At 44.1% G+C, this 24,104-nt stretch overlaps 1 protein-coding gene across 1 annotated transcript in view; it reads right to left on the bottom strand.

The window, feature by feature from the left end:
* The window catches only part of plxna3 (plexin A3), a 58,926-nt gene extending 46,780 nt beyond the window's left edge, over positions 1 to 12,146 (bottom strand). The window contains exons 1-5 of the mRNA XM_080469422.1: positions 12,064 to 12,146; positions 11,776 to 11,966; positions 10,543 to 11,090; positions 10,284 to 10,448; positions 5,805 to 5,987 (exon numbers count right to left, since the gene is read on the bottom strand). Of these exons, the coding sequence (XP_080325548.1) occupies positions 5,805 to 5,987; positions 10,284 to 10,448; positions 10,543 to 11,090; positions 11,776 to 11,966; positions 12,064 to 12,131 (1,155 nt within the window). The 5' untranslated portion in view covers positions 12,132 to 12,146. The remainder of the gene's footprint in view (positions 1 to 5,804; positions 5,988 to 10,283; positions 10,449 to 10,542; positions 11,091 to 11,775; positions 11,967 to 12,063) is intronic.
* Positions 12,147 to 24,104: the final 11,958 nt, after the last annotated feature.

The following is a 24,104-nucleotide window of genomic DNA, read 5'->3' as shown; positions in this document are numbered from 1 at the left end:
ACACAGAAGGGAGGCGGGGCTTATGACCCTTCTTCATGGGGGGTCAAAATGTTTTGTATTAATTTCCATTGGATTGACATTTTACTTCCTCCTTACAACAAACATCCTCGCGACGCAGAGCGACGTGATCTCAAAATCTACAAAAAGCATTCAATGAATTGGAGAGAATTCAGTTTTCATGGTTGAAATTTTTTTTTAATTCCACTTTTAAAAGAATTTCCTCCAGGTACTAATAAAGTATATATATTCTATTCTATTTATGATTTGTATTACGTAATATGAGTTTAAATTATTATTATTATTATGTATTACATATCTATTTTAAAGAAATTAACATATATTGTCATTTATGTTTTAAGATTCTTTGGCGGAAATGTTTACAATATAATAGAAAAATAGTTAAGAATAGACCTTTTTTTCTGTTCTATTCCAATATTCTATTCAGTTTTTTGGTAATATTTTCCCACAAGTTACGTTTATTAGTATTTTATATTCTTCTGTATTTTTCCCTCAATTTAATATTTAATTATATTTTATTTTAATGGTTCAATAAACTATAGAATACATTTGTTTGAAATACATTCTTTCTTTTTTAATTCCCTGCTAAAATCGCTTCGGTTTAACCTTTTCTCTTTCAAACTTTTCTTGACATTCTGTGAATGTGAATGTTATTTGGTTTACTAGTAGATTCACATGTTGTTGTTCCGGTCTGGTTTTAAAGGTCCTGCAGGTGATCCCGAGGCTAACCGAAGGTAGCCGAGGTTAATGGATGATGTGGTCCCGAGGAGATTTTCAGTTTTTGGTCGGACTCCAGATTTCTGCTCCGTGTTGAAAATGGAGAAACAGGTGCAGCCGCTTCCTAATAATCACCATCATCATCCATAGTGAGCTAAATCAACAGATTAATTTCCCTCTGCGCCGGCTGGCTGCTGGGAAAGTGAAAAACGGAGGAAGGAGCCGCAGAAAATGGAGTTTGCGAGCGGAGGAGCAGGTGCAGGCGGCTCGCTTACAAACGCACATCACTGTTATCGGAATAAAAGCTTTAATTCCCCCCAGTCTCATTAGCCAATAATGGCTCCGCTCCCTCTGAATGCCACAGCTGATTGGCTGACTCATCTCCGCTAATTCACTTTGTGCTAATGGGAGAGGAGGAAGAAGAGGAGGAAGACTTATTTCAAAGAAAGAAAAAGCTTTCACTGTCAGTTTGATTCTGCAGAATTATTTTTTTGTCTCGTGAAAAATGTTACTGACGCTCAGGCTGACCAGCAGGGGGCGCAGCAGAACACGTTTACATGTCACATATCCACATATTCTATTAAACCCGCAGATTGAAGCCCCCTCTCAAGGTGCTTGGAAACTCGAACACCTGCAGCATTGAGAGCGTGTTGACTGGAGTATTATCACCTGGATGGGCAGCAGCACCCAGCAAGTCTTCTAGGAACCTGAGGGGGTGAAGTGGGGTGGGTCAGGGGGGGTGCTTGGTGGAGCGCACCATCAGAACCACCCTCCCCAACCTGAAGAACATTTACAACAAGCGATGCAGGTTAAAGGCCAGGAGGATCAGCCACAGACTGTTCTCTCCACTGCCACCAGGGCGGCGTTAAAGCTGCCTGAAGGCAAACACAGGGATGATGAGGAAGAACTTCTTCCCTCAGGCTGGCCGCCTGAACATGGAACAATAGACTGTGTATTTTCGCCTTGTATATATAGACACTGTATAGTTCCCAATAGTCGAGCACCACCTACTAGAAGAGCCCCCTCGATCAAAGATATGGAGTGAATGAAAAAAAAAGAACTTCATTACTTGTTAAAATATAATAATTTGCAAAAATACAGAAGCAACAGTCGATTTCATTTTTAATTTACTCATGCATTTGTCATCTATTTGGAACTATAGACGCATCGTACATATATGTATATAAAGATCTGGAACAGGTGCTAAACACATTTCACTGCATGTTGTACTGCGTATAATTCTGCTTGTGACAAATAAAGGTCTTGACGTGATTCACTTTATAGTGACAGCACAGTAGTGACGGGTTTAGGCCCCGTTTACACAAAAAATGTAAATCATGATTATTGCGTATTGTTGTCTTTGTGTGTGTGAGTGAGTGTGATTTCAAGAAATAACAACAACAACAAAACAACAGCACCAACTAGTGGCCCAACATGACAACTACGTTTTTTCCAGTGTTTCTGCTGCTGCAGTGTAAACGCAAACACTTTGGGGGGAACAACGAGGCCAAAACAGAAAGTATTCACTTCAAATGTTGTCGTGTAAACGGAGGCTTTAAATCTGTGTGTGTGGAGCTTCTTCAGTTTGTTTATTTTGGAAGCAGCACGAAAAGTGGCTGACACACACACACACACACACACACACACACACACACACACACACACACACACACACACACACATACACACTGAGCCAGTCAGCTGTCAGATCAGCTGATAGAGGAACGACAGTGATGGACGGGGGATCCATGGCAGCTGTCACCATGGAGACCACTATCACTGCAGCTGATTGGAGGAATCGGTTTCCTGTCTGCACTTCACGTCCCATTTCTCCACCGCTTCATTTGTATTGGTAAACATTTCTTTATTTTTTTATAGGTTATTTTTACAGATCTCTTTATTACAGACCTTTGTTAGAGCTGCTCTCTCTCTCTCTCTCTCTCTCTCTCTCTCTCTCTCTCTCTCTCTTCCTGCTGAGTGTGTGTGGTGGGTGAGGATCAGACCCGATTCAAACAAGAGGTTTCGAGCTTTAAACAAGACGTGGGTGAAATCCGACACCGACTGATTCGGGGGGTCCGACTGTGAGACCGTGGACCTGAAAGCTGAGCCCAGCAAGGGGACATTGGGTTTGTGCGACCACACAGGAGGAGGAAACCTCAGCGTGTTGACACGGAGCTAAATCCAGATCAAACAAACTCCGCCACCTACATTTTCTAACACGGGAGACCCACCCAGGATCAGACCCTCCGCGTCACCGGGTCTGAGCCCGTCAGAACCGCAGCGACCGGAAGCCGGACCGCCGGGCGGGAGGCGAGGCCGGGACCACGACCTGACAAGACGGTGAGATGGAACCGAGGGTGGAGGAGGCTCTTAGTCTCTGTGAGAAAACTTGGTATTCGACCTGGGGGAAGCTAACAAAGCCACTGGGGATTCACCGATACGGATTCCGGTACTCGTTGTAGTTTTCCCGATGCAACCAAGCGAGTGTCACGTGACGTCATGCGTCAGCAACGTCTCCCGCAGGTACGCAAGAAAGGACGAGCGACGTCCGCGGTTTGGGGATTCTTTAACATTAATGAGGAGGAACAAAATATCAAGAGGCGGAGAACGATAGTTTGAACAACACCGGTAACTTAATCAGCAGAGACATTTGGACAAGTAGCTACAAGCTACATGCTACATGCTAAAGAGGTTCAGGGTCACAAACCAGCGATGCAACATGCTAAACATGGCTTTGTACAACACCGGGAACTTAATCACCAGTGATATAGTTATTTCAACTTCATTTCATTTGCATATGCAGTGCAAATCAGGCTTTATGGCATTTAAGTACTCAGCAAAGTAGCTAAAGGTTAGTACTTGTACTCGTCAACCAATGCTAAAAGTAACAGCAGAGAGCTCAAGGCCGCCCCCTATAAACACAAGAGGTATTACACCCACGTCTAGACTGAAAGCTGGGATCATGTAGGACTCTGGAGATACTTGACTCCTCTGGTTCTGCAGGCCCCCCCCCCGTGCTGGGTATACCGCGGCTCTACCGCCAGCCTGCGGTGCTGCTCGACCTCTGCCATCACTGGCGGCAACCGCTGGATCCCGTCCAACTCCCATTTTAAAAAAAAAACAAAAAACATCAAAGCTGTAACTCCCCCTGATTGATTCAATCCATAAAAATGTCAGAAAATGTCGACGGAGCTGAAAAAAATGTTCAGTTTGATGCAATAAAACATCCAAAAGCTGCAGATCTGCAACATCAGTTATGGCGATGTTGTGATTACTTAATATTAAAATGATCTACGTTATGAAAAAAAAATCTAAAAGTCACTTAATTAATCAGCCTTTTTAAATACAATTTCTTATTTTCATGATTTGATTAATGTTTCACATTTGAAATACTATTTTCTTCAAGCAAACATTTTTGTGAATTCCTCATAATAATCTTATTTCTTTTTACTATCTAATATTTATAGATACAAATATGAATAAAATCACATCGCAAAATAGAAACATAAGGGAAAGAAGAGGAGAAAGAGGAGGAGGAAGAGCAGCTCCAACCCAGCATCACCAACCAATCAGACGCCACCAGGGGCAATTCTGCCTTCCTGCCCCGTCCCGGCGCCCTCACAGGTCAGTGTTCTGCCCCCGGCAGGGTAAATAATCCAGCTGAGTGGGAGGAGAGGTGAGCCACCGACACCTCCATTCACAGGACAGCCAATCAGAACTAACCAGCAGACAACTACTGATGAAGAGGAGGGTGTGTCTGTGTCTGTGTGTGTGTGTGTGTGTGTGTGTGTGTGTGTGTGTGTGTGTGTGTGTGTGTGTGTGTGTGTGTGTGTGTGTGTGTGTGTGTGTGTGTGTGTGTGTGTGTGTGTGTGTGAGACAGTCGGCACAGTGTCTCAGAATTCAAATGATATTTTTAACGTATTCAGTCAACTGCTCACCGTATTCATCTTTCGTCTGGTTTGACTGGTCATGCGACTTTTTCACAATAAACCTATATATCAAAATATAGCAGTGCATACCATATATGGCCACTAGATGTCACTGTGTGACAACAGAATGTTGCTACAGTACAACATGAAAAACCTCTAACACCCTCATTTTTGACGGATACCACAAACTAAAAGTTGCCTAAAGATAAAGCAACACAGAAATTAAAGAATAAATAGAAAATAGAAAGAAAGATTAAATATCAAAATGGCTACCGTGATGAAGACAAGAATCATGGGAATCATAAAAGCACCACTGGAGTTTGGGTTATCTTTTGCTGTTCAGTGGTGCGGTTACATGTGGATATGGAGGAACACTTGCAATGTATAAAACCAAGAAACTCGCAGTACAGAGAATACTTTACGTCTGTTTACTTACGTTAACAATAATGCCTAACACCTGCACTACTGTGACATAAAATAGAGACGTTTCACTTAACAAAAGGTTTTCTGTGCACTTGAAGCCACATCTGTCAACACAAAGCCACCAAACGGCGCCGTTTACAAAAATTACCAGTTTCACTCTTCTGGACGGAGACACGAAACCTGTCTCTGTCTCCGTGTAACACCACGCTCTTTCTGTGTGTGTGTGTGTGTGTGTGTGTGGACAGTTTCCCGCTGCACCACCGTGTCGGTTGTGTGATTTATCAATCAGATGCCTGTGGTGAACCAGGATAAACTACGCTCATTGAGCGTCGTCCATCATTCAGGTTTTCAAACCTTCATTCCGTCACTTCCTGTCAAACAGCGAGGAACAGGAACCAGGAGACAACGGTCGAAGCACCGGTGAGAAAACCTTCCAAATCGCGGAAACGCAATCAGAAAACACTAATTCCATTTATTTTTACACAAATCTGCTAACACTTTGATATTAAACACATCCTGAGGTATTGTCCTCCACCGTGACTCCACTTCTCCTGACTTGATGTGCGCCGGTCACAAACAGTCAGATCCAGTTCAAACTGTATTAGTGAAGGCAGCGACGTCACAGAGCCTCTTCCTGTCGGAGCAGGAAGCAGCGTCTCTCAAACACTCGCTCATTTCCAGTCACTCATCTTCCTCAAACCCACATCCCGTCCTTACCTTCTTCAGCTGTCCGCTCCGGGTTCCCACAAACACCACCGTGTGCTCGCCGTAGGTGTACGCCGCCACGGCGCCCATGCCCTCAGTGCGGTCCTCGTACAGCGGGTTCCCCTCGATGACCCGCAAACCTCCGAGCGGCTGGTTCAGAACCAGGCCGCAGAAATCGTCTCCGATCTGCTTCGGCTGTGGAGGAGAAGCCAAGGAGAGGCTGTTAGAGCGCGCCGGCCCTTTAATGTCCCAAGAAGAACCAGACCCACCCCCAACCACATAAACTACACAAAACTGAAATTAAATTACTGAAACTACCATCAACAATAAACAAAAAAGTACACAAACTATCACTTTTCTAATACAAAATTTTGTAACATACCACAAAAGTTATATAGAAAATATAAATAATTATTATAAATCATATCAAACTAGATAAACTTCCAAAAGCACAGAAAATTACACAAACATGAAAATGATATAAAAATACATAAAATACAAGAACGCACAAACTACCATTAACAAAACTGCCAATAACAAATACAAGAATTACACAAATTACCACTAGTGCAATGCAAAACTTTGTAAAACACTAAAAGTGATATAAAACTACATAGACTACCAGAAAGCACAGACAAAATTATACAAAGTACCATCAACAAGTACAAGAAAGTGCACAAACTACCACTGATCTAATACAAAACTATGCACACTATCACAAACAAATTATTAAAAAATAATTATTATATAAAACTACATAAACTACCACTAAAAGTATATATATAACACTACATGCAATCTGAATCAGAATCCCATTTAATCCCCAGGTGGAATTCTTTAAATATACAACAATGCAGATATAAATTTACACAAACTCCTATAAACAAAATAACCACTAATGTGATGCACAACTATGCAAACTACTACTAAAAATGATATCAGACACACACTACTGGAAAGCATAGGCAAAATGATACAAGCTACCATCAACACATACAAATGAAGTACACAAAGCACCACTGTCTTGACACAGAACTATGGAAACTACCACTTAAATGAGATCAAACTTTATAAACTACCGTAAAGCACATCTAAATGTACACAAACTAACATTAATGAACACAAAAACTACACAAACAAAATGAGAAAACTGATACAAAGCTAGACCCACCATCCACATACTGATACAAAACACCCAAAACTTCAAACTATCATCATGAGATACATAAATACTTTAACTGCCACAAATTACTCAAAGATCTTAACCCTACAGTTACATTAGCACACATGTGGCGAGACAATTCCAAATGACTGATTTTTGACTATAAAGAAACCAAGTTACTGTAATACTCTGAAATATCAAAAGCATGTTGGTTAAACCTTGAGACATAAAAACAGTCCTTGATTGAACAGGAGCTGCCTCATTTTTGAGTTTTTGTTTGACGCCAGGCCACTATGATAAAACATGGAAGCTCCTTTTAAAATTTTCCTCCTTCATCCAGTCGGCCCTCGAGTCTCCACAGATGCAGTTTTCTAGTCGTCTTTCAGACAAGGAGCATTTTCTCTATTTACACGGAAACAAGAGATCGGTGAAAACTTTTTAACTGTTTCCACTTGAAATGTTGTCGCGTAAACAGGATCTAAATTAGCTGCCGCAATTTTCATAAGTCCTCGCGCTGCAGACGTGCCCGGGCACAATCTGAGAGGGTTGAAGATCCCCCGCTCTTTGGAGTGTTTGGAGCTGGTGTTTCCAGAGCGAGGAGCTGGGAGGAGGCGCCTTATTACAGGCTCTCGGAGGTCTGGTAACACCCTGTCATTAGCGGGTTAAGGCCTCGATGCCTCGCAGCCTCCGAACGGGGTGGAAACTCTGAGTCTGTGTGGAAATAGACTCCGCAGTTTATCTACGTTTATGTCCATCACTTTTTAAGGAGACCTGCGGGAAGTATCACACATCCGTCGGGCTGTTTTTAGAGGAAAAAGCACCTTTGCTGTGAAGACGTCTGAACTGAGCCTGGAAGCCGTAAAACAGCCTCACCCGGGAGCCTGAATAAGACATAATTCACCTCCTAAACTTAAAACACTTGAGGTACTAACACAATGAATTTAGACATTTTATCATGAAATCATCTCAACTGCCACTTCAAAGCAGAAATGTAGAAATGGTGGCGCACCACCGACTGCACCGCCACCTCCGTGTTGGGTCAGTTATCAACCTCATGATAACAGACAATTCACGTTGTCATGGTAACAGCGAACAGTCAGGAGCTTCATCAGAGAAAAGCAGCATGTTCGCTGACGTGGCGACTCACTTAACTGATCAAGAACGTAAACGATCACTAAAATGGTACAAAACAAGATTATCCTTCCCTTATTAAGCACATATGAATATATAAATGCTACTTTTAGATATGTTTGAGTTTCGTGTTGTGCATTAATTCTGCGATTTACTCTAAATTCTCTCTAACTCATCTGAAAGTACAAAGTACAACAAAATCCACATCAAAGTAGACAAACTACAAACACAACAAAACTGAAAGTACACAAACCGACACACACAAACTACGACTAACAAATTCAATGACCAAAAAACTGATTCAAAACTACACAACTGAAAGTACACGAATAACCGATAAACTGACACAAAACCACACAAAGTACAACAGAATCGCTGGACAAACACATGGTACAGTGACATAGTGTGTTGTCTCACACACACACACACACACACACACACACACACACACACACACACACACACACACACACACACACCCGCTGTTCATCATAAAAGAAGGAGGTCAGAGCATGAAAATAAGCCACGCCTCCTTCCCAACACGGCTCATATTTCATCAGCATGCGGCTGATTGGCTGATTAGTCGGGTCGGCTGGTTTCGCTGGTTGCTCTGGGCAACCCCAACTCCAGGACCCCAGTCCAAACCCCCCCCCCCCGACCAAACAACCTCCCTACTGGGCCAAAAGTCGTCTCACTGCCCGGTTGCCATGGTTACTACTGCAGGCCATTACCACCATGAATAAGAACATCATCTACCCCCCGACCTGAAATAACCCCACAAACACCCCTGCTGTAGGCTCACACAGAGATAGAGGAAAAGAGGTGGTGGGGGGGGGGGGTCATTCCTTTCTACCTTATTTGATTTTGAAAGTCTTCTCATTTCCTTTTTCTCACATTAGAATTAAGATTATTCAAGATCGCCATGAAAAGACGTTGAGACTTCACCGATGTGACGGCGACCTGCTACCAGCTGAACCTGCAGGGCCTCTGCAAACACACCTGCTGCACCAGGTTGACGGACATATGGCTCATGGACCAACACCGGCCCGCGGCAGGGCCCAATCTGGCCGCTGGGATTAGTTTAAAAAAAAAAACCCTCTCTCGTTGCTCACGGATTTGGACCGATTGAAAAATGACAAAATCGACTAATTTATTGCATTTTAAGTTGCAATAGAATGGAAAAGAAGATGTGCACATAAAGGACATCATTTTCTGAATTTCCCTGCATTCTGCACCAGGAGAATTGTAAAAAAAAACATTACATCCAATAAGAGCCTGAAGCAGGTCTGCATCAATCATGAGATATTAAATAAACCAGCATGTTCAGCTCCGTTAAGACAGAACACTTTGACTGTTAGTCGTTTTAGAGAAGTCCAGGTGAGGCCAGGAGGTCAATGTCTCTCTTGTGGGCAGTCCGACGACAAGTCTTCGATCTTGTCAAAGTACAACTTCGGGACAAAGTCGGATGCAAGTCAGGTCATTTGTAGGGAGATCACAAGAAAACCCTCAAGACTTTTGGGTAAAAAGTGGAAACTTGAAGAGGGAAGTCAAGGTTGGTGTGGAGTTATTGACAGCTTAATTAAAGTCAAGTCTCCAGTTAACAGATGCATGACCAAGACTGTGAAATAAAGTCAGAGAAGCCTTGAGAATTAGAAAAGACGAAGTTCAGTGGAATGTCTTGTAGGTGCCAAGTCAAATCCAAGCTTTTGAAACAGAGGTTTGAGAAAAAGACCAAACCAAGTCCGAGGAAAATCTGATATCTTTAGGTCCTGGTTTTTTTCGTGGTTCCAAGTCCTGCTGAGTTTAAAGACATCTAATTCCAGTCTAGTCATTCAGTCTAATCCAAACAGCAAAACAAAGTTCAGTTTAAAGAATGCGAATAGTTACGCAGGTTTCAAGTCTCTTATTGTTCAGGGCAAATTTTGGGTGTTTTGAGAAAAAGTCTACGTCAAGGCATGAGCGTTTGGGAGCAAGTCCAGAACAAGCCTCTCCTCTTTAGAGTAGAAACTCAAAAGAGAGGATCCAAGTCTTTCAATAACACTTCCCGAAGTCTTAAAGGGCAAGTACAAGAAAAAGTCTACAGCCTGAAGACATCAACTAGCCCAGATGAGGTTCTGTGTCTGTTGGACGTCAAGCCAAGAGAAAATCTTGACTCTTTGGCTTAAGACATATATATATATATATACACACACACTCACCGTGTGGATGCAAGGCAGCTCCTTATTAAGTAACCAAGGCAATGACAGTCGCCCCTCTCCACGGTAACAGGATCGGATCCTGTCTCTCATAAACAGGTTGATGTCATGGAGGGTGAAAAGACAGAGGACCGTCTCTCTGGGCGGGTTCGAGCGATTCTTCTGACCCTGAAAACACACAAGTCGCAGGTTCAACTCCCGGGGCCAGCTCGGAAACCTCCTGGGAACCCGACAGGGTTGCAGAATGTTGACGGCGTATCACCTGTGAGAAGACGACAAAGAGCACGTCGTCGTCCTCGGACAGGCCGAGCGCTTGAGCCAGACGTCGCCCGGGTTTCTGCTTGTAGGCCGCCTGGACCAGCCGGTACTCCACGCCGTCTTTGGTGCAGCCCAGAGGAAACTCCACGTAGGAGTAGAACTCTGTGTCGTTGGAACACATCCGCACGATCTTGGAGGTGAAGAACTTCTCTCCGCCGGCGTCCATCTGCGTCAGCTGAGTGTCCAGCTGCAGCGTCAGGAAGTAGACGTACGTGCGGCTGGAGAATCCGTAGACGTAGTAGATGTCGAAGGCCGGGTAGAGAGAGAGCGTATCCGAGGGGATCTTGATCTGCGAGGAGACAAACTCGTCCTGGTACACCAGCGAGAACATGTTGACGCTCTCTTCGTCCGCCACCAGCTTGCGACTGGAAAGCGTCGGAAAATACTCGGACTTCCCGTCGATGGCGGCGCCGATAAAGAGGCGGCTGCTGCCCTTCACCGGCTTCTTCCTCTTGGGATCGGCCGTCCAGTCGTCCTCGCCGACAACCACACCTGCAGGGGGAGAACTTAGGTCAGGACGACAAAAGTACCGGGCCTGCAGAGATTATTCGAGTTACCTCGAGTTACTGTCACCGAGGCTGTTTTCAGGGGAAAACAGAAAACCTTTGTTGTGTTTTGGGTGTCTGTTTACAAAACAACGGTGCTCTGAGCCACTGAAAACACAACTTTTTGAAAACGCTTGGGCTTCGTCTACGTGTTTCATTACAAAAACAAACAACAGCACCCACTAGTGGCTCAACATGGAAGCTACAGCTCTTCAGCAGTTTCCTTGGAAACGGACATCGTTTTCAGAATGTTTTGTTCTGGAACAAAAACGATATGTTGTCAGTTGAAACGTTGTCGTGTAAACGGGGCCTCCGAGGCAGACTGGGGCTCTCCTGGGTAGAAACGTTGGCGAGGTTTCTGCCCTCCCGCGGCGCCATCAGAGGAAACCCCTCCTGGGCGGCGGCGCTGTGGTCGTAGATTTGAGGAGCTGTCTGCGCTCGTCTGGTTCGGTTAACACTGAGAAAGCTGCTGACTGACGTGAAAAAATAAATATTGTGACAGCCTGTCACCGACTGACGTCTGTGGCTCGCTGACGGGACACGTGACCAATCGGAGAGCGGCGAGTCGATAAAACCCACCGACTCACATTCGTTCAGCCGCCATCCCCCCCCCCCCCCCCCCCCCGGCTCACCTGCCATCCCATCAGCCTCTCTGGCTCCCGACAGGTAGTGCTCCTTGCGGTGGTGCGGCTCTCCCAGCTTGAAGAGATCCTCCAGGCGGAGGAACTGACAGACGCCCTGCCAGATGGAGCCGCACGCCACCAGCCGGTTCCCCGTGTAGTCCACCAGCAGCAGCTTGTTCACATTATCTGACGACTCCAGGCTGAGGACACGGGGGAGACAGACAGGTGAGACAGGTGAGACAGAAAGAGGAGGAAGCAGACAGAAGAGAGAGAGACAGGTGAGACAGGCAGACAGACCGGTGTGCGCAGGCCCTGACGCTGGGCGGAGGGTAACACTTGGCGTTGTCCTCCACGGGTCCGGTCATGTGACTCCTCAGCTCCGTCAGATTGGCCGACAGCTTGAGGACGCGGTTGACGGCGCCCACGAACACCTCGCCACTCCTCCGGTGCACCGTCAGGTGGGTGAGGGAGGTGTCAAAGGCCCGGTACACCACCCGGCCCTCCACCAAGGGGGGAGGGGCGGCCGCCGGAGCCGAGAGGAGGGGGGAGGAGAGGAGGAGGAGGGAGAGGAGGAGGAGGAGGAGGATGAACTGAGGAGAGGAAGAGGAGGAGGAGGACGGGAGCATGGTGGACAGAGAAAGGAGGAGGAGGAGGAGAGGATGGAGGGATAGAGGAGGAGAGGAGGGGAGGAGGAGGAGGAGAGAGGAGCTGGATGCAGGTCTGATGAAGGTCGGCCTCAAAGGATCATGACTGCAGAAACAAACAAACAAACAAACAAACAGAAATCGTTTTAAATTTTTCTTCAGTGTTTATAAATATGAAAAACACAAACTGATCGGTTCTTTTAATTGATTAGCGATCAGTGAATTGGCTGAAAGGTGAAATATTTCAAAGTAAAAACAGCCCATCGGCAACGTGCAGTGTCAGCATTTCAAGAGGTGGAGGCCTCAGAGTTTCATTTAATACAACCTGGTTGATTCAACATGGTGAAAGCAAACACACGACCGGTGCTTAACACCAACCATATGTGCAAATTGAGTTTTAGGTCCGAGTGCGGTGTGGCCGCTCTGTATGACAAATATCATGAAAGAAAAAAAAAAAGTTGGGAAAACAAATGTAAATGTTTGTGGCCGTGATGAGGTTAAAATATTTAGATCCCGTTTACGTGACGTTGTTTTCAAGAGAAAATAGAAAACTTTTATTATGCTTTGGGTGTCCGTTTGCACGACAGCACTTGGAGCAACTGAAAGGCGACTTTTTTGAAAACGATATCCGAAGTAGAACTTTTAGAAAAGTCCCCAACTCCCGTCTCCGTGGAAACCGCAACTTTTCTGAAAAAGCTGCAACTGCGCACCACAGCGGCAGTACCAGGTTGTTCTGCACATGCTCAGTAGAGGGACAATCAGAACAATGTTTCCTCCAGCGTGTCGTGACTCCCAGTTCATATTCTCCTGGGACTTGGTGCTTTTATTTTGACAGTCACCGTAATAACTCATTACATTAACTCAATTCTGTACTTTTATAGGTACCGACTGCATTCCATCGGTACTCCCGAGTACTGATTCACGTAAACGGTACCATGTTCCGGTACCTAAACGCATCCTTGTGACTGTGAGGGAGTGGGACAGTAGGCGATTATCTGAGCCGAACTTGAACACAGCATCGCACGCACACGAGTGTAACGACGTCAGTAGCTCCGGCTTCAGACAACGGCGCAAGCTTGGCAGAAAGAATGCGCTCATAAGTACGGCTGCACTTTTCAAAATCCGATGCAGATTACACTCGCTGCAATATTTGTGACGGGAAGTGTGAGGCCAGCGGCGGGAATACTTCTAATCTGCGGAAGCTCCTGGTTCAGCACAAGATGTTTCTCAAGGTTGTAGAGTGGAAAATTGTCGACAGCCTCAGATCTACCATCAGAGATCTACAGCTCTACCATCACAGATCTAACATAACAGTGTTTCTAGAGGGGAAAGGAACAGAAGTACGTGGAGTTGAGTTTTAATTTGTTCATTATTAAGAAAAAACACAGAGTTGTAGTTCAGGGTTTTCATGTTGAAGAAAAATTCGATAAATCGATTAAGTCCATTTTTTTGTCCAGCCCAACCAACATCACACCAAACCCATAACAAAGCTCAACCAAAACAATCCACTCAACACATTTTACCAACAACAAACAAAATACACTCACAGTGAACTACACTCAAAACACACAACACTCACAACAAACTACACCCACATAACAAACAACATTCATCACAAACTACACCCACTGTTACCTCACATTTGTTCACCTAAAAAAAACCTATTCTGCTTCTGCACCTGCACCACAAAGATGTGTGTGTGTGTGTGTGTGTGTGTGTGTGTGTGTGTGTGTGTGTGTGTGTGTGTGTGTGTGTGTTGGAGTTCAGATAAAGATATTGATCTGTTTCTGTCTGTCTTTTAAATGCTTCTATGCAACTGCAAGAAAACACACACACACACACACACACACACACACACACACACAGGGTTTAATCCTAATCAGACACAAAATGGAGCCTCTGCCGTCGCTGCTGCAGGTTCTGCATCGAGACGCCTGCAGCTGCAGCGCGCTCAGCGTGGGCGTCCCTCGGGAATCGAACCGTCAGCTGCAGCAGCAGCGCTGCACATCAGCCCGGGCTTCTGCTTCTCAGCTCGGACACACCGATCGATCGCATCTGACGTGAGACAGCAGAGGTGGAAACAAAGAGCTGCTGCTCATCTCAACACACACACACACACACACACAGACACCCGCACACACACACACACACACACACACACGTACTCACACACACACAAGCAACACGTATAGATCAACAGCAGGAGAATACACCAGAATACACAATCGCTACAGCGAGAACTAAAAGAAAGAGAAACAAACAAAGACAAATGAAAACGTCTCAAATCTTCACCTCTTTGTTCTTTAAGAAAAACTTTTCTAAAACTTTGAATTGACTGACGTGTGAAACGATTAAACTTCGCACACACTCGTCTGTCCTCACCGCTAGAAGCTAATGCCAACAGCTAGCTGCGGCAAACTCCGTTAACGTCAACGCTCGCGATACGGCAAACTTTATAAACTGTGTAAACGCTAAACGGTAAATGTTGTGAATTATAAACAAAGTAAACAAAGTAAACTGGGTACAAGTCGTTTCACATCACAGGTCAAAAAGTCAAAGTGTAATCATTACCTTCTTTATGACCTCAATGATTCACCCAGTTGGGGACTGAGCAGGAACGGACACAAAACACATTCTTGACTGTTTCAATGACGACTTTGTTTCCTCTGGACATTTGTTCCAGTCTCTTCATTATCTTTTATTATCAGCGCCAGAAGCTCAGCCCTTCAGTTCTACACCCTTTATTAGCGGCTTAAAACAAAAAAAAAAAAAACCCCAGTGACATGCAATTTTAACTTTTCCTTTTAAATAGAATAAACCGCTGCAGTGGAGAATCCTGCATTAGTCCTTCCTCTCTGGAAAGGAGTCAGACTTTAACACAGTAGATCATGATATTCTTAAAAACGGGCTGTTGTAGGTTGGTTCAGGAATTGTTGAGGTAATTTGTCATTACTCCCAATTGGAGGGCGTTCCCCAGGGCTCAACACTGGGGCCACTGTTGTTTCCCTGTTTATACATGAATAATCTTTGTACTGTATATAGAATGCGAGTCACCACCTCTATGCAGATGACACAGTGATCTACTGTCCCTCTCAATCAGTAACACAAACCTTTGACGAGTTCTGCAAGCAAATTTGACAAATTTTTAAATTCCCTTTTAAGTGATAGCAAATCCAAAATAATGCTCCTCTCTGGTAAGAATCACTACAGAACGTGCTCCGGGTACTTCAGCATTATAATGAACAGTTCAATGTTGACTTTAAGACTCAAATGAGGATTCTTCTCGCGGCAGATTTAAGATAAACTGATCTGATCTTCAGGTTACGGTGAGCTGGTGAGCGTGAAAACACCTGAATAGTGTTCAAAGAAACCAGACTCTTTTTTTCTTAAATGACTGTTCTGAAAGTGAGAACTGAATTGGGAAAGAAGGTGCTCGGGTTTGCGTAGTGATCTTCAGCTGGAAGCGAGACTGACAGATCTGATTACTGTCGAGGGAATTCAAGGTTTAGTTAAAGGACGGAGAATAAAAGGACTTTTAATCATTGCGACTATTTGTAAGACTGATGTCGTCGCGTTTGACTTCCTTTGACTTTGAGCTTTTGGGAACTCATCGGTCTTATGTTCCATCCATCAATGTACTTGTATTTTAACTTTGTTGGTTGTTTGTCTGTCAGATCTCGCTTGAAAAACCTTTTAATCTGGAGGAGGTTCTTTTAAATAAAGACTCAATAAAGAAAAGGCTTAACCACGCCGTGTGTATACCGTGTAAACGGTGTGGAGTGAAAATGTCATAAACTGTGCAAAACGTGCAAACAGAGTGAAGAGTGTGAACGTAAACAGTCCAAACGGTGGAGACGGTGGAGATAGTAAACAAAGTGAAGGTTGTAAACAGTTCAAACAAACCAGATTACGCTGCGTCGTGATGCATTCAGGCTCCGTTTATCAAATCAGGAGAAGTTTGAACTCGGAGCCTGTCCAGGCTTCTGCAGTGAGCGACCCTAAACCTTTAGTATAAACTAGATTCTAACCCCGAGACAGCCGGCCAGGACCCGCAACACACACACAGTGTACAACACACACACACACACACACACATACATACACACAGTGTACAACACACAGGCTCTGGTTCAGCGGGGTGATGGATGGTCTCACGAAATCGAAGTCAAGTTAGAGAAACTCTATCAGTCTGTACAGCTGTCTGCTACAGACACACACACACACACACACACACACACACACACGCACACACACACACACACACACACACGCACGCACACAGGTCCATCTGTCGACCTCTCCTCTCTCTGGTCTTCCCCTCAGCTCGGCAGGCTAATTAACTAATGTGCTGATCTTTCACTGCCTCTTTGTGTTTCCCTGTGTGTGTGTGTGTGTGTGTGTGTGTGTGTGTGTGTGTGTGTGTGTGTGTGTGTGTGTGTGTGTGTGTGTGTGTGTGTGTGTGTGTGTGTGTGTGTGTGTGTGTGTGTGTGTGTGTGTGTGTGTCACAGGGTTAATTGTGGAACTGCGCTTCCTGTGCGTCTCTGCTGTCGGAGTCAAAACTTTATTACGGTCCAGTCCGCCGTGGCGGCGGCGGCGGCGGCGGCGGCGAGTTAATCTCAGTCTGACTTCATTTCTGCTGCTCAGCGACACAAAAAACCCCAAAAAACACCGATATTTCTTCTCCGGGAGGTCGATGGCTACATCCATCAACAAACCTGCACTTTACTTCCCAGTGTCTGATAGTAGTGGCACGTTTCTGAGAAGTTGGGACGGCGGAGACAAAAGACTGTGGAAGTGGTGTCGCACATGCGAGGACTGATGATGTCATCATGAGAAGAAAGAAAAGACCAGGAAGACCAGGAAACTTCGTCTCTCTGAGAGACGTCAGATTGAAACGACCTGGAAAGATTCTTTTCCAGGTTTTTAAGAGCTCACACAAGTCTGAAAACAGGAACAGACCACCGCTTGGACTCGGGGACACTTTTGAAACGTGCAGACATTTCTGAAAACGATATCATCCGCGTCACGCTGTATAAAACCATCCACTGTGAACGCTTTTAAAACACCATTATCTGTGAACACTTTATAAAGCCATCATGTTAGTACTTAATAAAACCATTGTCTGTGAACAATGTATATACATCGTCTGTGCACACTTTATAAAACCATAATATCTGACTGTTCAATAAAACCATCGCCTGTCAACACTTTAAGAATCCATTATCTGTGAACAATTGAAAAAGACATTATCTGTTAATATTTAATAAAACCAGTATCTGTGAACACATTATAAATCTATTACCGCCAAATATTCAATAAAACAATCACCTGTGAAGACTTTAAGTAAAAATCCATTATCTATGAACACTTTTCAAAAACCATCATCTGTTAATATTTAATACAACCATTATCTGTGAACAATGCATATACATCGTTTGTGAACACTTTATAAAACCAGTATCTGTGAACACATTTTAAGTCCATTATCTCTGAATATTCAATGAAACCATCGCCTTTGAACACTTTCAGTAAGAAACCATTATCTGTGAACACTTTAAAAAACCATCATCTGTTAATATTTAATAAAACCATTGTCTGTGAACACTTTAACAATCCATTACCTGTGAAAATCTTAAAAAAAAAAAACTGTTAATATGTAAAAACAAAAACTATCTGAACACTTTAGAAAACCATTATCTGCGAACACTTTAAGTAAAAATCCATTTTCTGTGAACACTTCATGTATAAACATTAAAGACGTGTGTATAATAATAATAATAATAATAATAATAATAATAATAATAATAATAATAATGATGAAAACCAGTGTCTGTGCACATGAATGAAAACCAGCGTCTGTGCACACTGTGAACCAGCGCCCTGCAGCAGCGTCTGGGAGCAGGAAGCGGCGGCACAATGTGTCTTTGTTGTGTGTTTGCTGGAGCCTGAGATTCACACAGAGCCTCAGTCAGAGCGGCCGGGGGGTTAGGATGGGTCACACTGTGGGGGGGGGGGGGGGCACAGAGGGGTGAGGATGGGTCACACTGTGGGGGGGGGGGGGACCTAGAAATCCTGATAATCTGAACCAAACTAATCAAACTCCATTAATCCCGTCATCCATCCTATTTCTATTTCCAGGGTCTGGAGGTTCAGCCGCTCTAGGACTGAACGTTGAAGCTCACAGCTCCACGATGTTTCCTGACTCTCACTGACTCCCTTTTTTTTTTCTTTTTTCTTCAGATTATTGGAGTAATCTGATTACTGAAGTGATGTTCCCGTTTTACCAGGTAACAATTATGTGATTATGAGTAATCAGATTAACACACTTATTTCTCCCCAATACTTAAATGTCTTTCTCCTCAGAGTTAAAATGCTGATGGACAATCCCCAAATAAAAAGTAACTGAGGCGCCGTCGCTCAGTAAATTCAGGCTTTAAGCAGGTTTAAGCAAAAGTGCAACAGCAAGTACAGAAATCCACAAGTAACGGAACAATGGAACAGGAAAAAAGCCAAAATAGAAATTTGTTTTAGCTACAAATTCGATAAATTGATTAAATCGATTTTTTGCCCAGCCCTAATTTAATCCAACTTCAGTACGTACGTAATCCGAAAGGAGTTCGGTAACAGAGTCAAACATGATAAAGCATCGATAATTTAAAAGAGTAGAAAAGAGTTAAAAGAGAATCGGAAAAATTCACAATACAAACAAAATGACAAAAATAACTTCGAGAAAAGAGACAAAAAACCAAAAGACTGAGAGAAGAAGACGCAAAAAACGGACACAAGATAACCTGATAAAACATGACCACAAATAAAAGCAGTGTGTGTGTGTGTGTGTGTGTGTGTGTGTGTGTGTGTGTGTGTGTGTGTGTGTGTGTGTGTGTGTGTGTGTGTGTGTGTGTGTGTGTGTGTGTGTGTGTGTCTCTGTGCAGCTGCACTGCGGACACACACAGATCCTCAAACGTCTCACAGACGAGCTTCTGTTCATCAAAACACTGAGAAATGTCTGCTCGGACCTCAGCACAGCTCCTCGACACTGACCGACAGGAAACCCCGCAGCTCGCACACACACACGCACACACACACACACACACACACACACACACACACACACACACACACACACACACACACACACACACACACACACACACACACACACACACACACACACACACACACACAGCAACACGTGTGCTTCAACACAACAACAACAAGACAACACTTTTATCTGTGATGTGCTCAAACGCAGAGCAACAACCACTAATGAAATAACAGTCTGAGATGAGTGTGTGGCCTCAGACCCCGAGATAACCGCGCACACACACACACACGCACACACGCACGCACGCACGCACGCACGCACGCACGCACGCACGCACGCACGCACGCACGCACACACACACACACACACACACACACACACACACACACACACAAAGCGATAAGATAGATACACGGAAGCGGGCGGTAAAGTCTGAGAATCAGGCCTGGAACCAATTCAGAAAGCTGGTCTGAAGATCTATTTAGAACCGAACCAGGAGTGAAACCAGCTCAGCCTCAGTAGAACGTTTCCAGTGAACGTGGAAAACTTTTGTAACATTTCGGTTTTCCGTTTACACAACGTTTTCATGTGAAAAAATAAAACGTTTTCATCGTGTTTTGGGTTCCGTTTACACGTTTCCAGAAAACGGAGAACGTCAGTTGAGCCCATTAGCTCAACGTTTTCAAGTGAAAAATTGAAAAGTTTCGCGTCGGTGAGGCGTCAGTTTCCACATCATTTCAAGTGAAAACGCATCGTTTCTACGCTTAAGAAAAGTTTCACATTTAAACCTCTTGAAAACAACGTTCATTTACATGGAAACGTCAGGAACGCTGAAAACTATGTAGTTTTCCTGTGAGGCCACTCGGGGGCGCTGTTGTTGTTTTTTTATCATCTATTCATAAAACACTGAAGCTCCTATGAAATGTCTTTCTTTGTCGTTTCGGTCCACTTGTGATCCAGACGATGGTGAATGTTCACTATATTAGAGGAGTCCTGTTAAATTCAAGAGTGAACATCACACACTGTATTCATCGGTATGAATGAATCCTTCTCGTGCGAGTTACTACAAGTGCATGTGCACCAGCGGCGATTCAGAAAAGTTCTGTTCACACGGGAGCCGGAGCGTTTTCAAAACGTTCCGTTTTCAGTGACTCTGAGCACTGTTGTCGTGTGAACGGACCTACAAAACACAACAAGAATTATCGCCAGTGACGTTTTATGTCTTGACTATAGATGAGTCCGCATTTAGCTCATGAATGTCACAAAAATACTAAGTTATCATTGTATTACACTAAATAAGTATTTAAAAGTTTTAAATTGTGTCGCTCACATCAAAGTAACTTTTTACATCGTGAACCTGGTTTTACACTCTTCATATCCTGTCCGCCTCATGCTAGGATCGCCATAGCAACCAGGGTCAGCAGGTGACTGGCTGAGTGGAGGGACGTTTCTGACTGGATGACGGCGTTCAGAGGACCAATCAGAGGCCAGCAGCTGTTCCCTGACTCAAAAGACATTTATTCTGGATGTTTTTCCAACTAATTAACAATGGTCAATATCAGGATTTATTTAGTTTCTTTTAACGGAGTCATATTATGCAGCGTGGTGCCATGTGCCAGAGCAGAGCTGCCTGATTGTGGGAGGAGTCAAAGGGGGGGCCTACCTTGATTGGGATTGGCTAAACCCCCGATGACACTATGTAGGGTTTGATTTCTGATTGGCTGGTTGGAGCAACACACTTTTTAAAACCTGAAACAAGCCAGGGAGAGAGAGGACAGACTGTCTTCACTTCTGGGGCGTCAGTCCAGGTATGAGGGACGATTATCACTGCTGAAGAACCATTTGAAAGGGAATTTGCATAATATGAGTAGCGGATTCTTTCTCAGTCTTCTGAACTACAATCACTTCGTTGTTCGTCATGAAGGACTGAAGCAAGATTCAGTCAGAAAACCACAAAACCACAGAAAGAAAAGCAAAGGATCGTCTTCACACAGCCGGTCTTTCTCCTTCCACAAAGCTGCTCTAAGTGTCATTTCACGCTCTTCCAGTGGAAGCTCTGCTCTTTAGATCGCCGACATTCAGGAAGAAAATCACGTTTTGCAGGTTTTAGAGAATGTCTGCTCTCAGACCCTCGACAGAGCGTGAAGTCCAGCAGATCTCTGACCTCGGCGTAGATCTGCAGTTTATTCCCGTGACTGACAGCCACGTCACGCCACGTTTAACGGCCCCTGGGCCGGGTAAACGCTGATCGGATACGTTCCGATCACGGGCCCCGAGGTTAGCCGCAGCCTCTGATTGGCTCTCGGTCTGATGAATTTAATTAAAGAGGCACGAACATGTGATGAACGGAGAGTTGAAGGAGCTGCTCCTCTCACCTTCTTTCTAAGGAACCACACCTGGGACCAGTAACTGACAACTAGTTACTTCTTTAACAAAGAAGTATCTTCTACCGTCTTTGTAATGTCCTGTGTTATTAATGCTGACATTGCTCTATTACTATAGTATTAGCATTAGCATTAGCAGAGCTGTCAGCACCGTGGGGGTCAGTCTAATGACTAAAGTTGAGAAAGACGGAAGAAGATGCTCTAAAGTCTGTGATATTATTGTTTGTTGTTTTTTTACATGTCGGTCGGTGGTCGAAACTGAAGTCAGAGAAATAAAAGCATGAGCAGAGTTCACAGTGAACGGTGGAGAGCGTCAGGTTTTATCGGCAGGAGTCATGCTAATGCACAGATCTCGGGTTTAAACTCTTTTCCCACGAATGTGCAGCTCTTTCACGCAGTCAGTCGTTATTCAGAACCCAGATCTGAGCTGGTTTAGTAGGTTCCAAATGCAGCTACTAAAGAGGGAAGTATGTCTCCCCCTAGTGGTGGAAAGAATTATGACAGGAGCAATGTAGGGATGACTAAAGAAGGAGAGATTGTGACTGTGTGTTAGTTTTTGTACTAGCATAAAATATGTATTACTTCAAGGAAATCCTGAGCTTTGTTTGAGGGGTAACCGGGGATTTGTGCGGCAAGGTGGCTAAACGGTTAAACGTCGGCCCCAGAAGCATTCAGCCCCATTTACACGATGTTTCAAGTGAAGAAAGTGGGTTTATCGTTTTTGTGTTTTTGTTTCAGAAAAAGTTTGTTTACACCGGAAAATATGTCAACGATGTTCCGTTTAAAATGGCCAAAGCAGTGAAAAACGATGTAGTTAGCATACAGGACCACCAGTGGGTGCTGTTGTTTGTTTTTGTAATGAAACCACACACACATGCAGCAGAGAACAATGAGCTCTAAACAATAACAACGGGAGAACATGGACATTCTAGTGGACAGGGGACCGAGTTAGATTGTCATTACGGTGACTGTCAAAATAAAAGTACCAAGCCCCAGGAGAATATGGAGTCATGACACTCTGGAGGAAAAAGTTGCTCTTTCAGTAACTCCGAGCATCTTTGTGTTTCACTTGAAAACATCAGGTAAACAGTACCTCTTACATGAATAAAACACTGACTAACTGTCATGCTTGCCAATAGTACATCAACCAAGCATCAGAGTACCGGTATATATTTACTAGCATCAGATCGAAGCATGTGACATCGTTTACCCCGAGACCTTGTGATCCTACTTCACTTCCCTTACTGAGCATTAAAATAAAGGCTTTTGAAAGTTCATGGAACACGTTGAATCTGAATACAGGGACGCTAAATGCTACTGCAACGTGCCTCGTACTTCAACAGAAATAAAATCGTATTAAAATCTGATATTTCCCTTGGAGATTGAGATTAACCCAAGTTTTTGTTTAGTAATCTTATAACAAACAAGCAAGGCCATCGGGAAACCAGTTTCATTTTTACAAACTTTGTTGCAAAACACACACACACACACACACACACACACACACACGCACACACAAAAGCAGGATGTGAACACATAGCATGTCTTTGACCCTGCAGTCTGCCGAGGATGAAACACAAACACATGATGCAGCAGTTCAGACAAAGTTCAGACATTGAATGTTTCATGAAGCGAGTCGGAGAAACGCTCGCAGCACGTTTTGTCTTAATCACAGCAGATGTTTCAAAAACTCCGACTCATGACGTCACACGGCTGTGAGAGACTCACTTCCGCCCGTCTCAACGTGCGACGGGGAAAAGATGCGACAGCGAGTCGATGTCAAAGACTTCAGTTCACCTGAAATGTTCCCGTCGATCAACTGAGAGAGAGAGACTCTTCCATCAGCCAATCAGCCGTTGGCGCCGGTTGCTATGGTGATTCCAGACAGGTTTTTTCAATGTGTTTAGTGTCTCTACTGTATATTACATAAGAGATACGACAGTGTGTCCCATTTCTGTCGGACACACTGAGACGCAGACGCTCGTCATACTGGGTCTATGAAGGTTTCACATCTGGTTTAAAACTGGTTTCAGACTTGGTTTCAGTTGTTTTCAGACTTTATTCGAAGTTGGTTGAAGACCTGATTGGTGATTTGAACTAGTTTTGGTCCTATTTTTTAACTGGTTTTATTTCTGGTTGAGGATTTGGTTTCAGACCTGATTTGAGACCATTTAAGATTTAGTTTAAACTGATTTCAGACCTAATTTTAGACCCAGTTTCAGTCCTGGTTGAAGGATTGGTTTCAGATTTGGTTAAAACTGGTTT

The sequence above is a fragment of the Lipophrys pholis genome (genome assembly GCF_963383615.2).
Source record: "Lipophrys pholis genome assembly, chromosome: 8".
NCBI classification, from domain to species: Eukaryota; Metazoa; Chordata; class Actinopteri; order Blenniiformes; family Blenniidae; genus Lipophrys; species Lipophrys pholis.
This window is presented reverse-complemented; position numbering and strand designations above follow the sequence as displayed.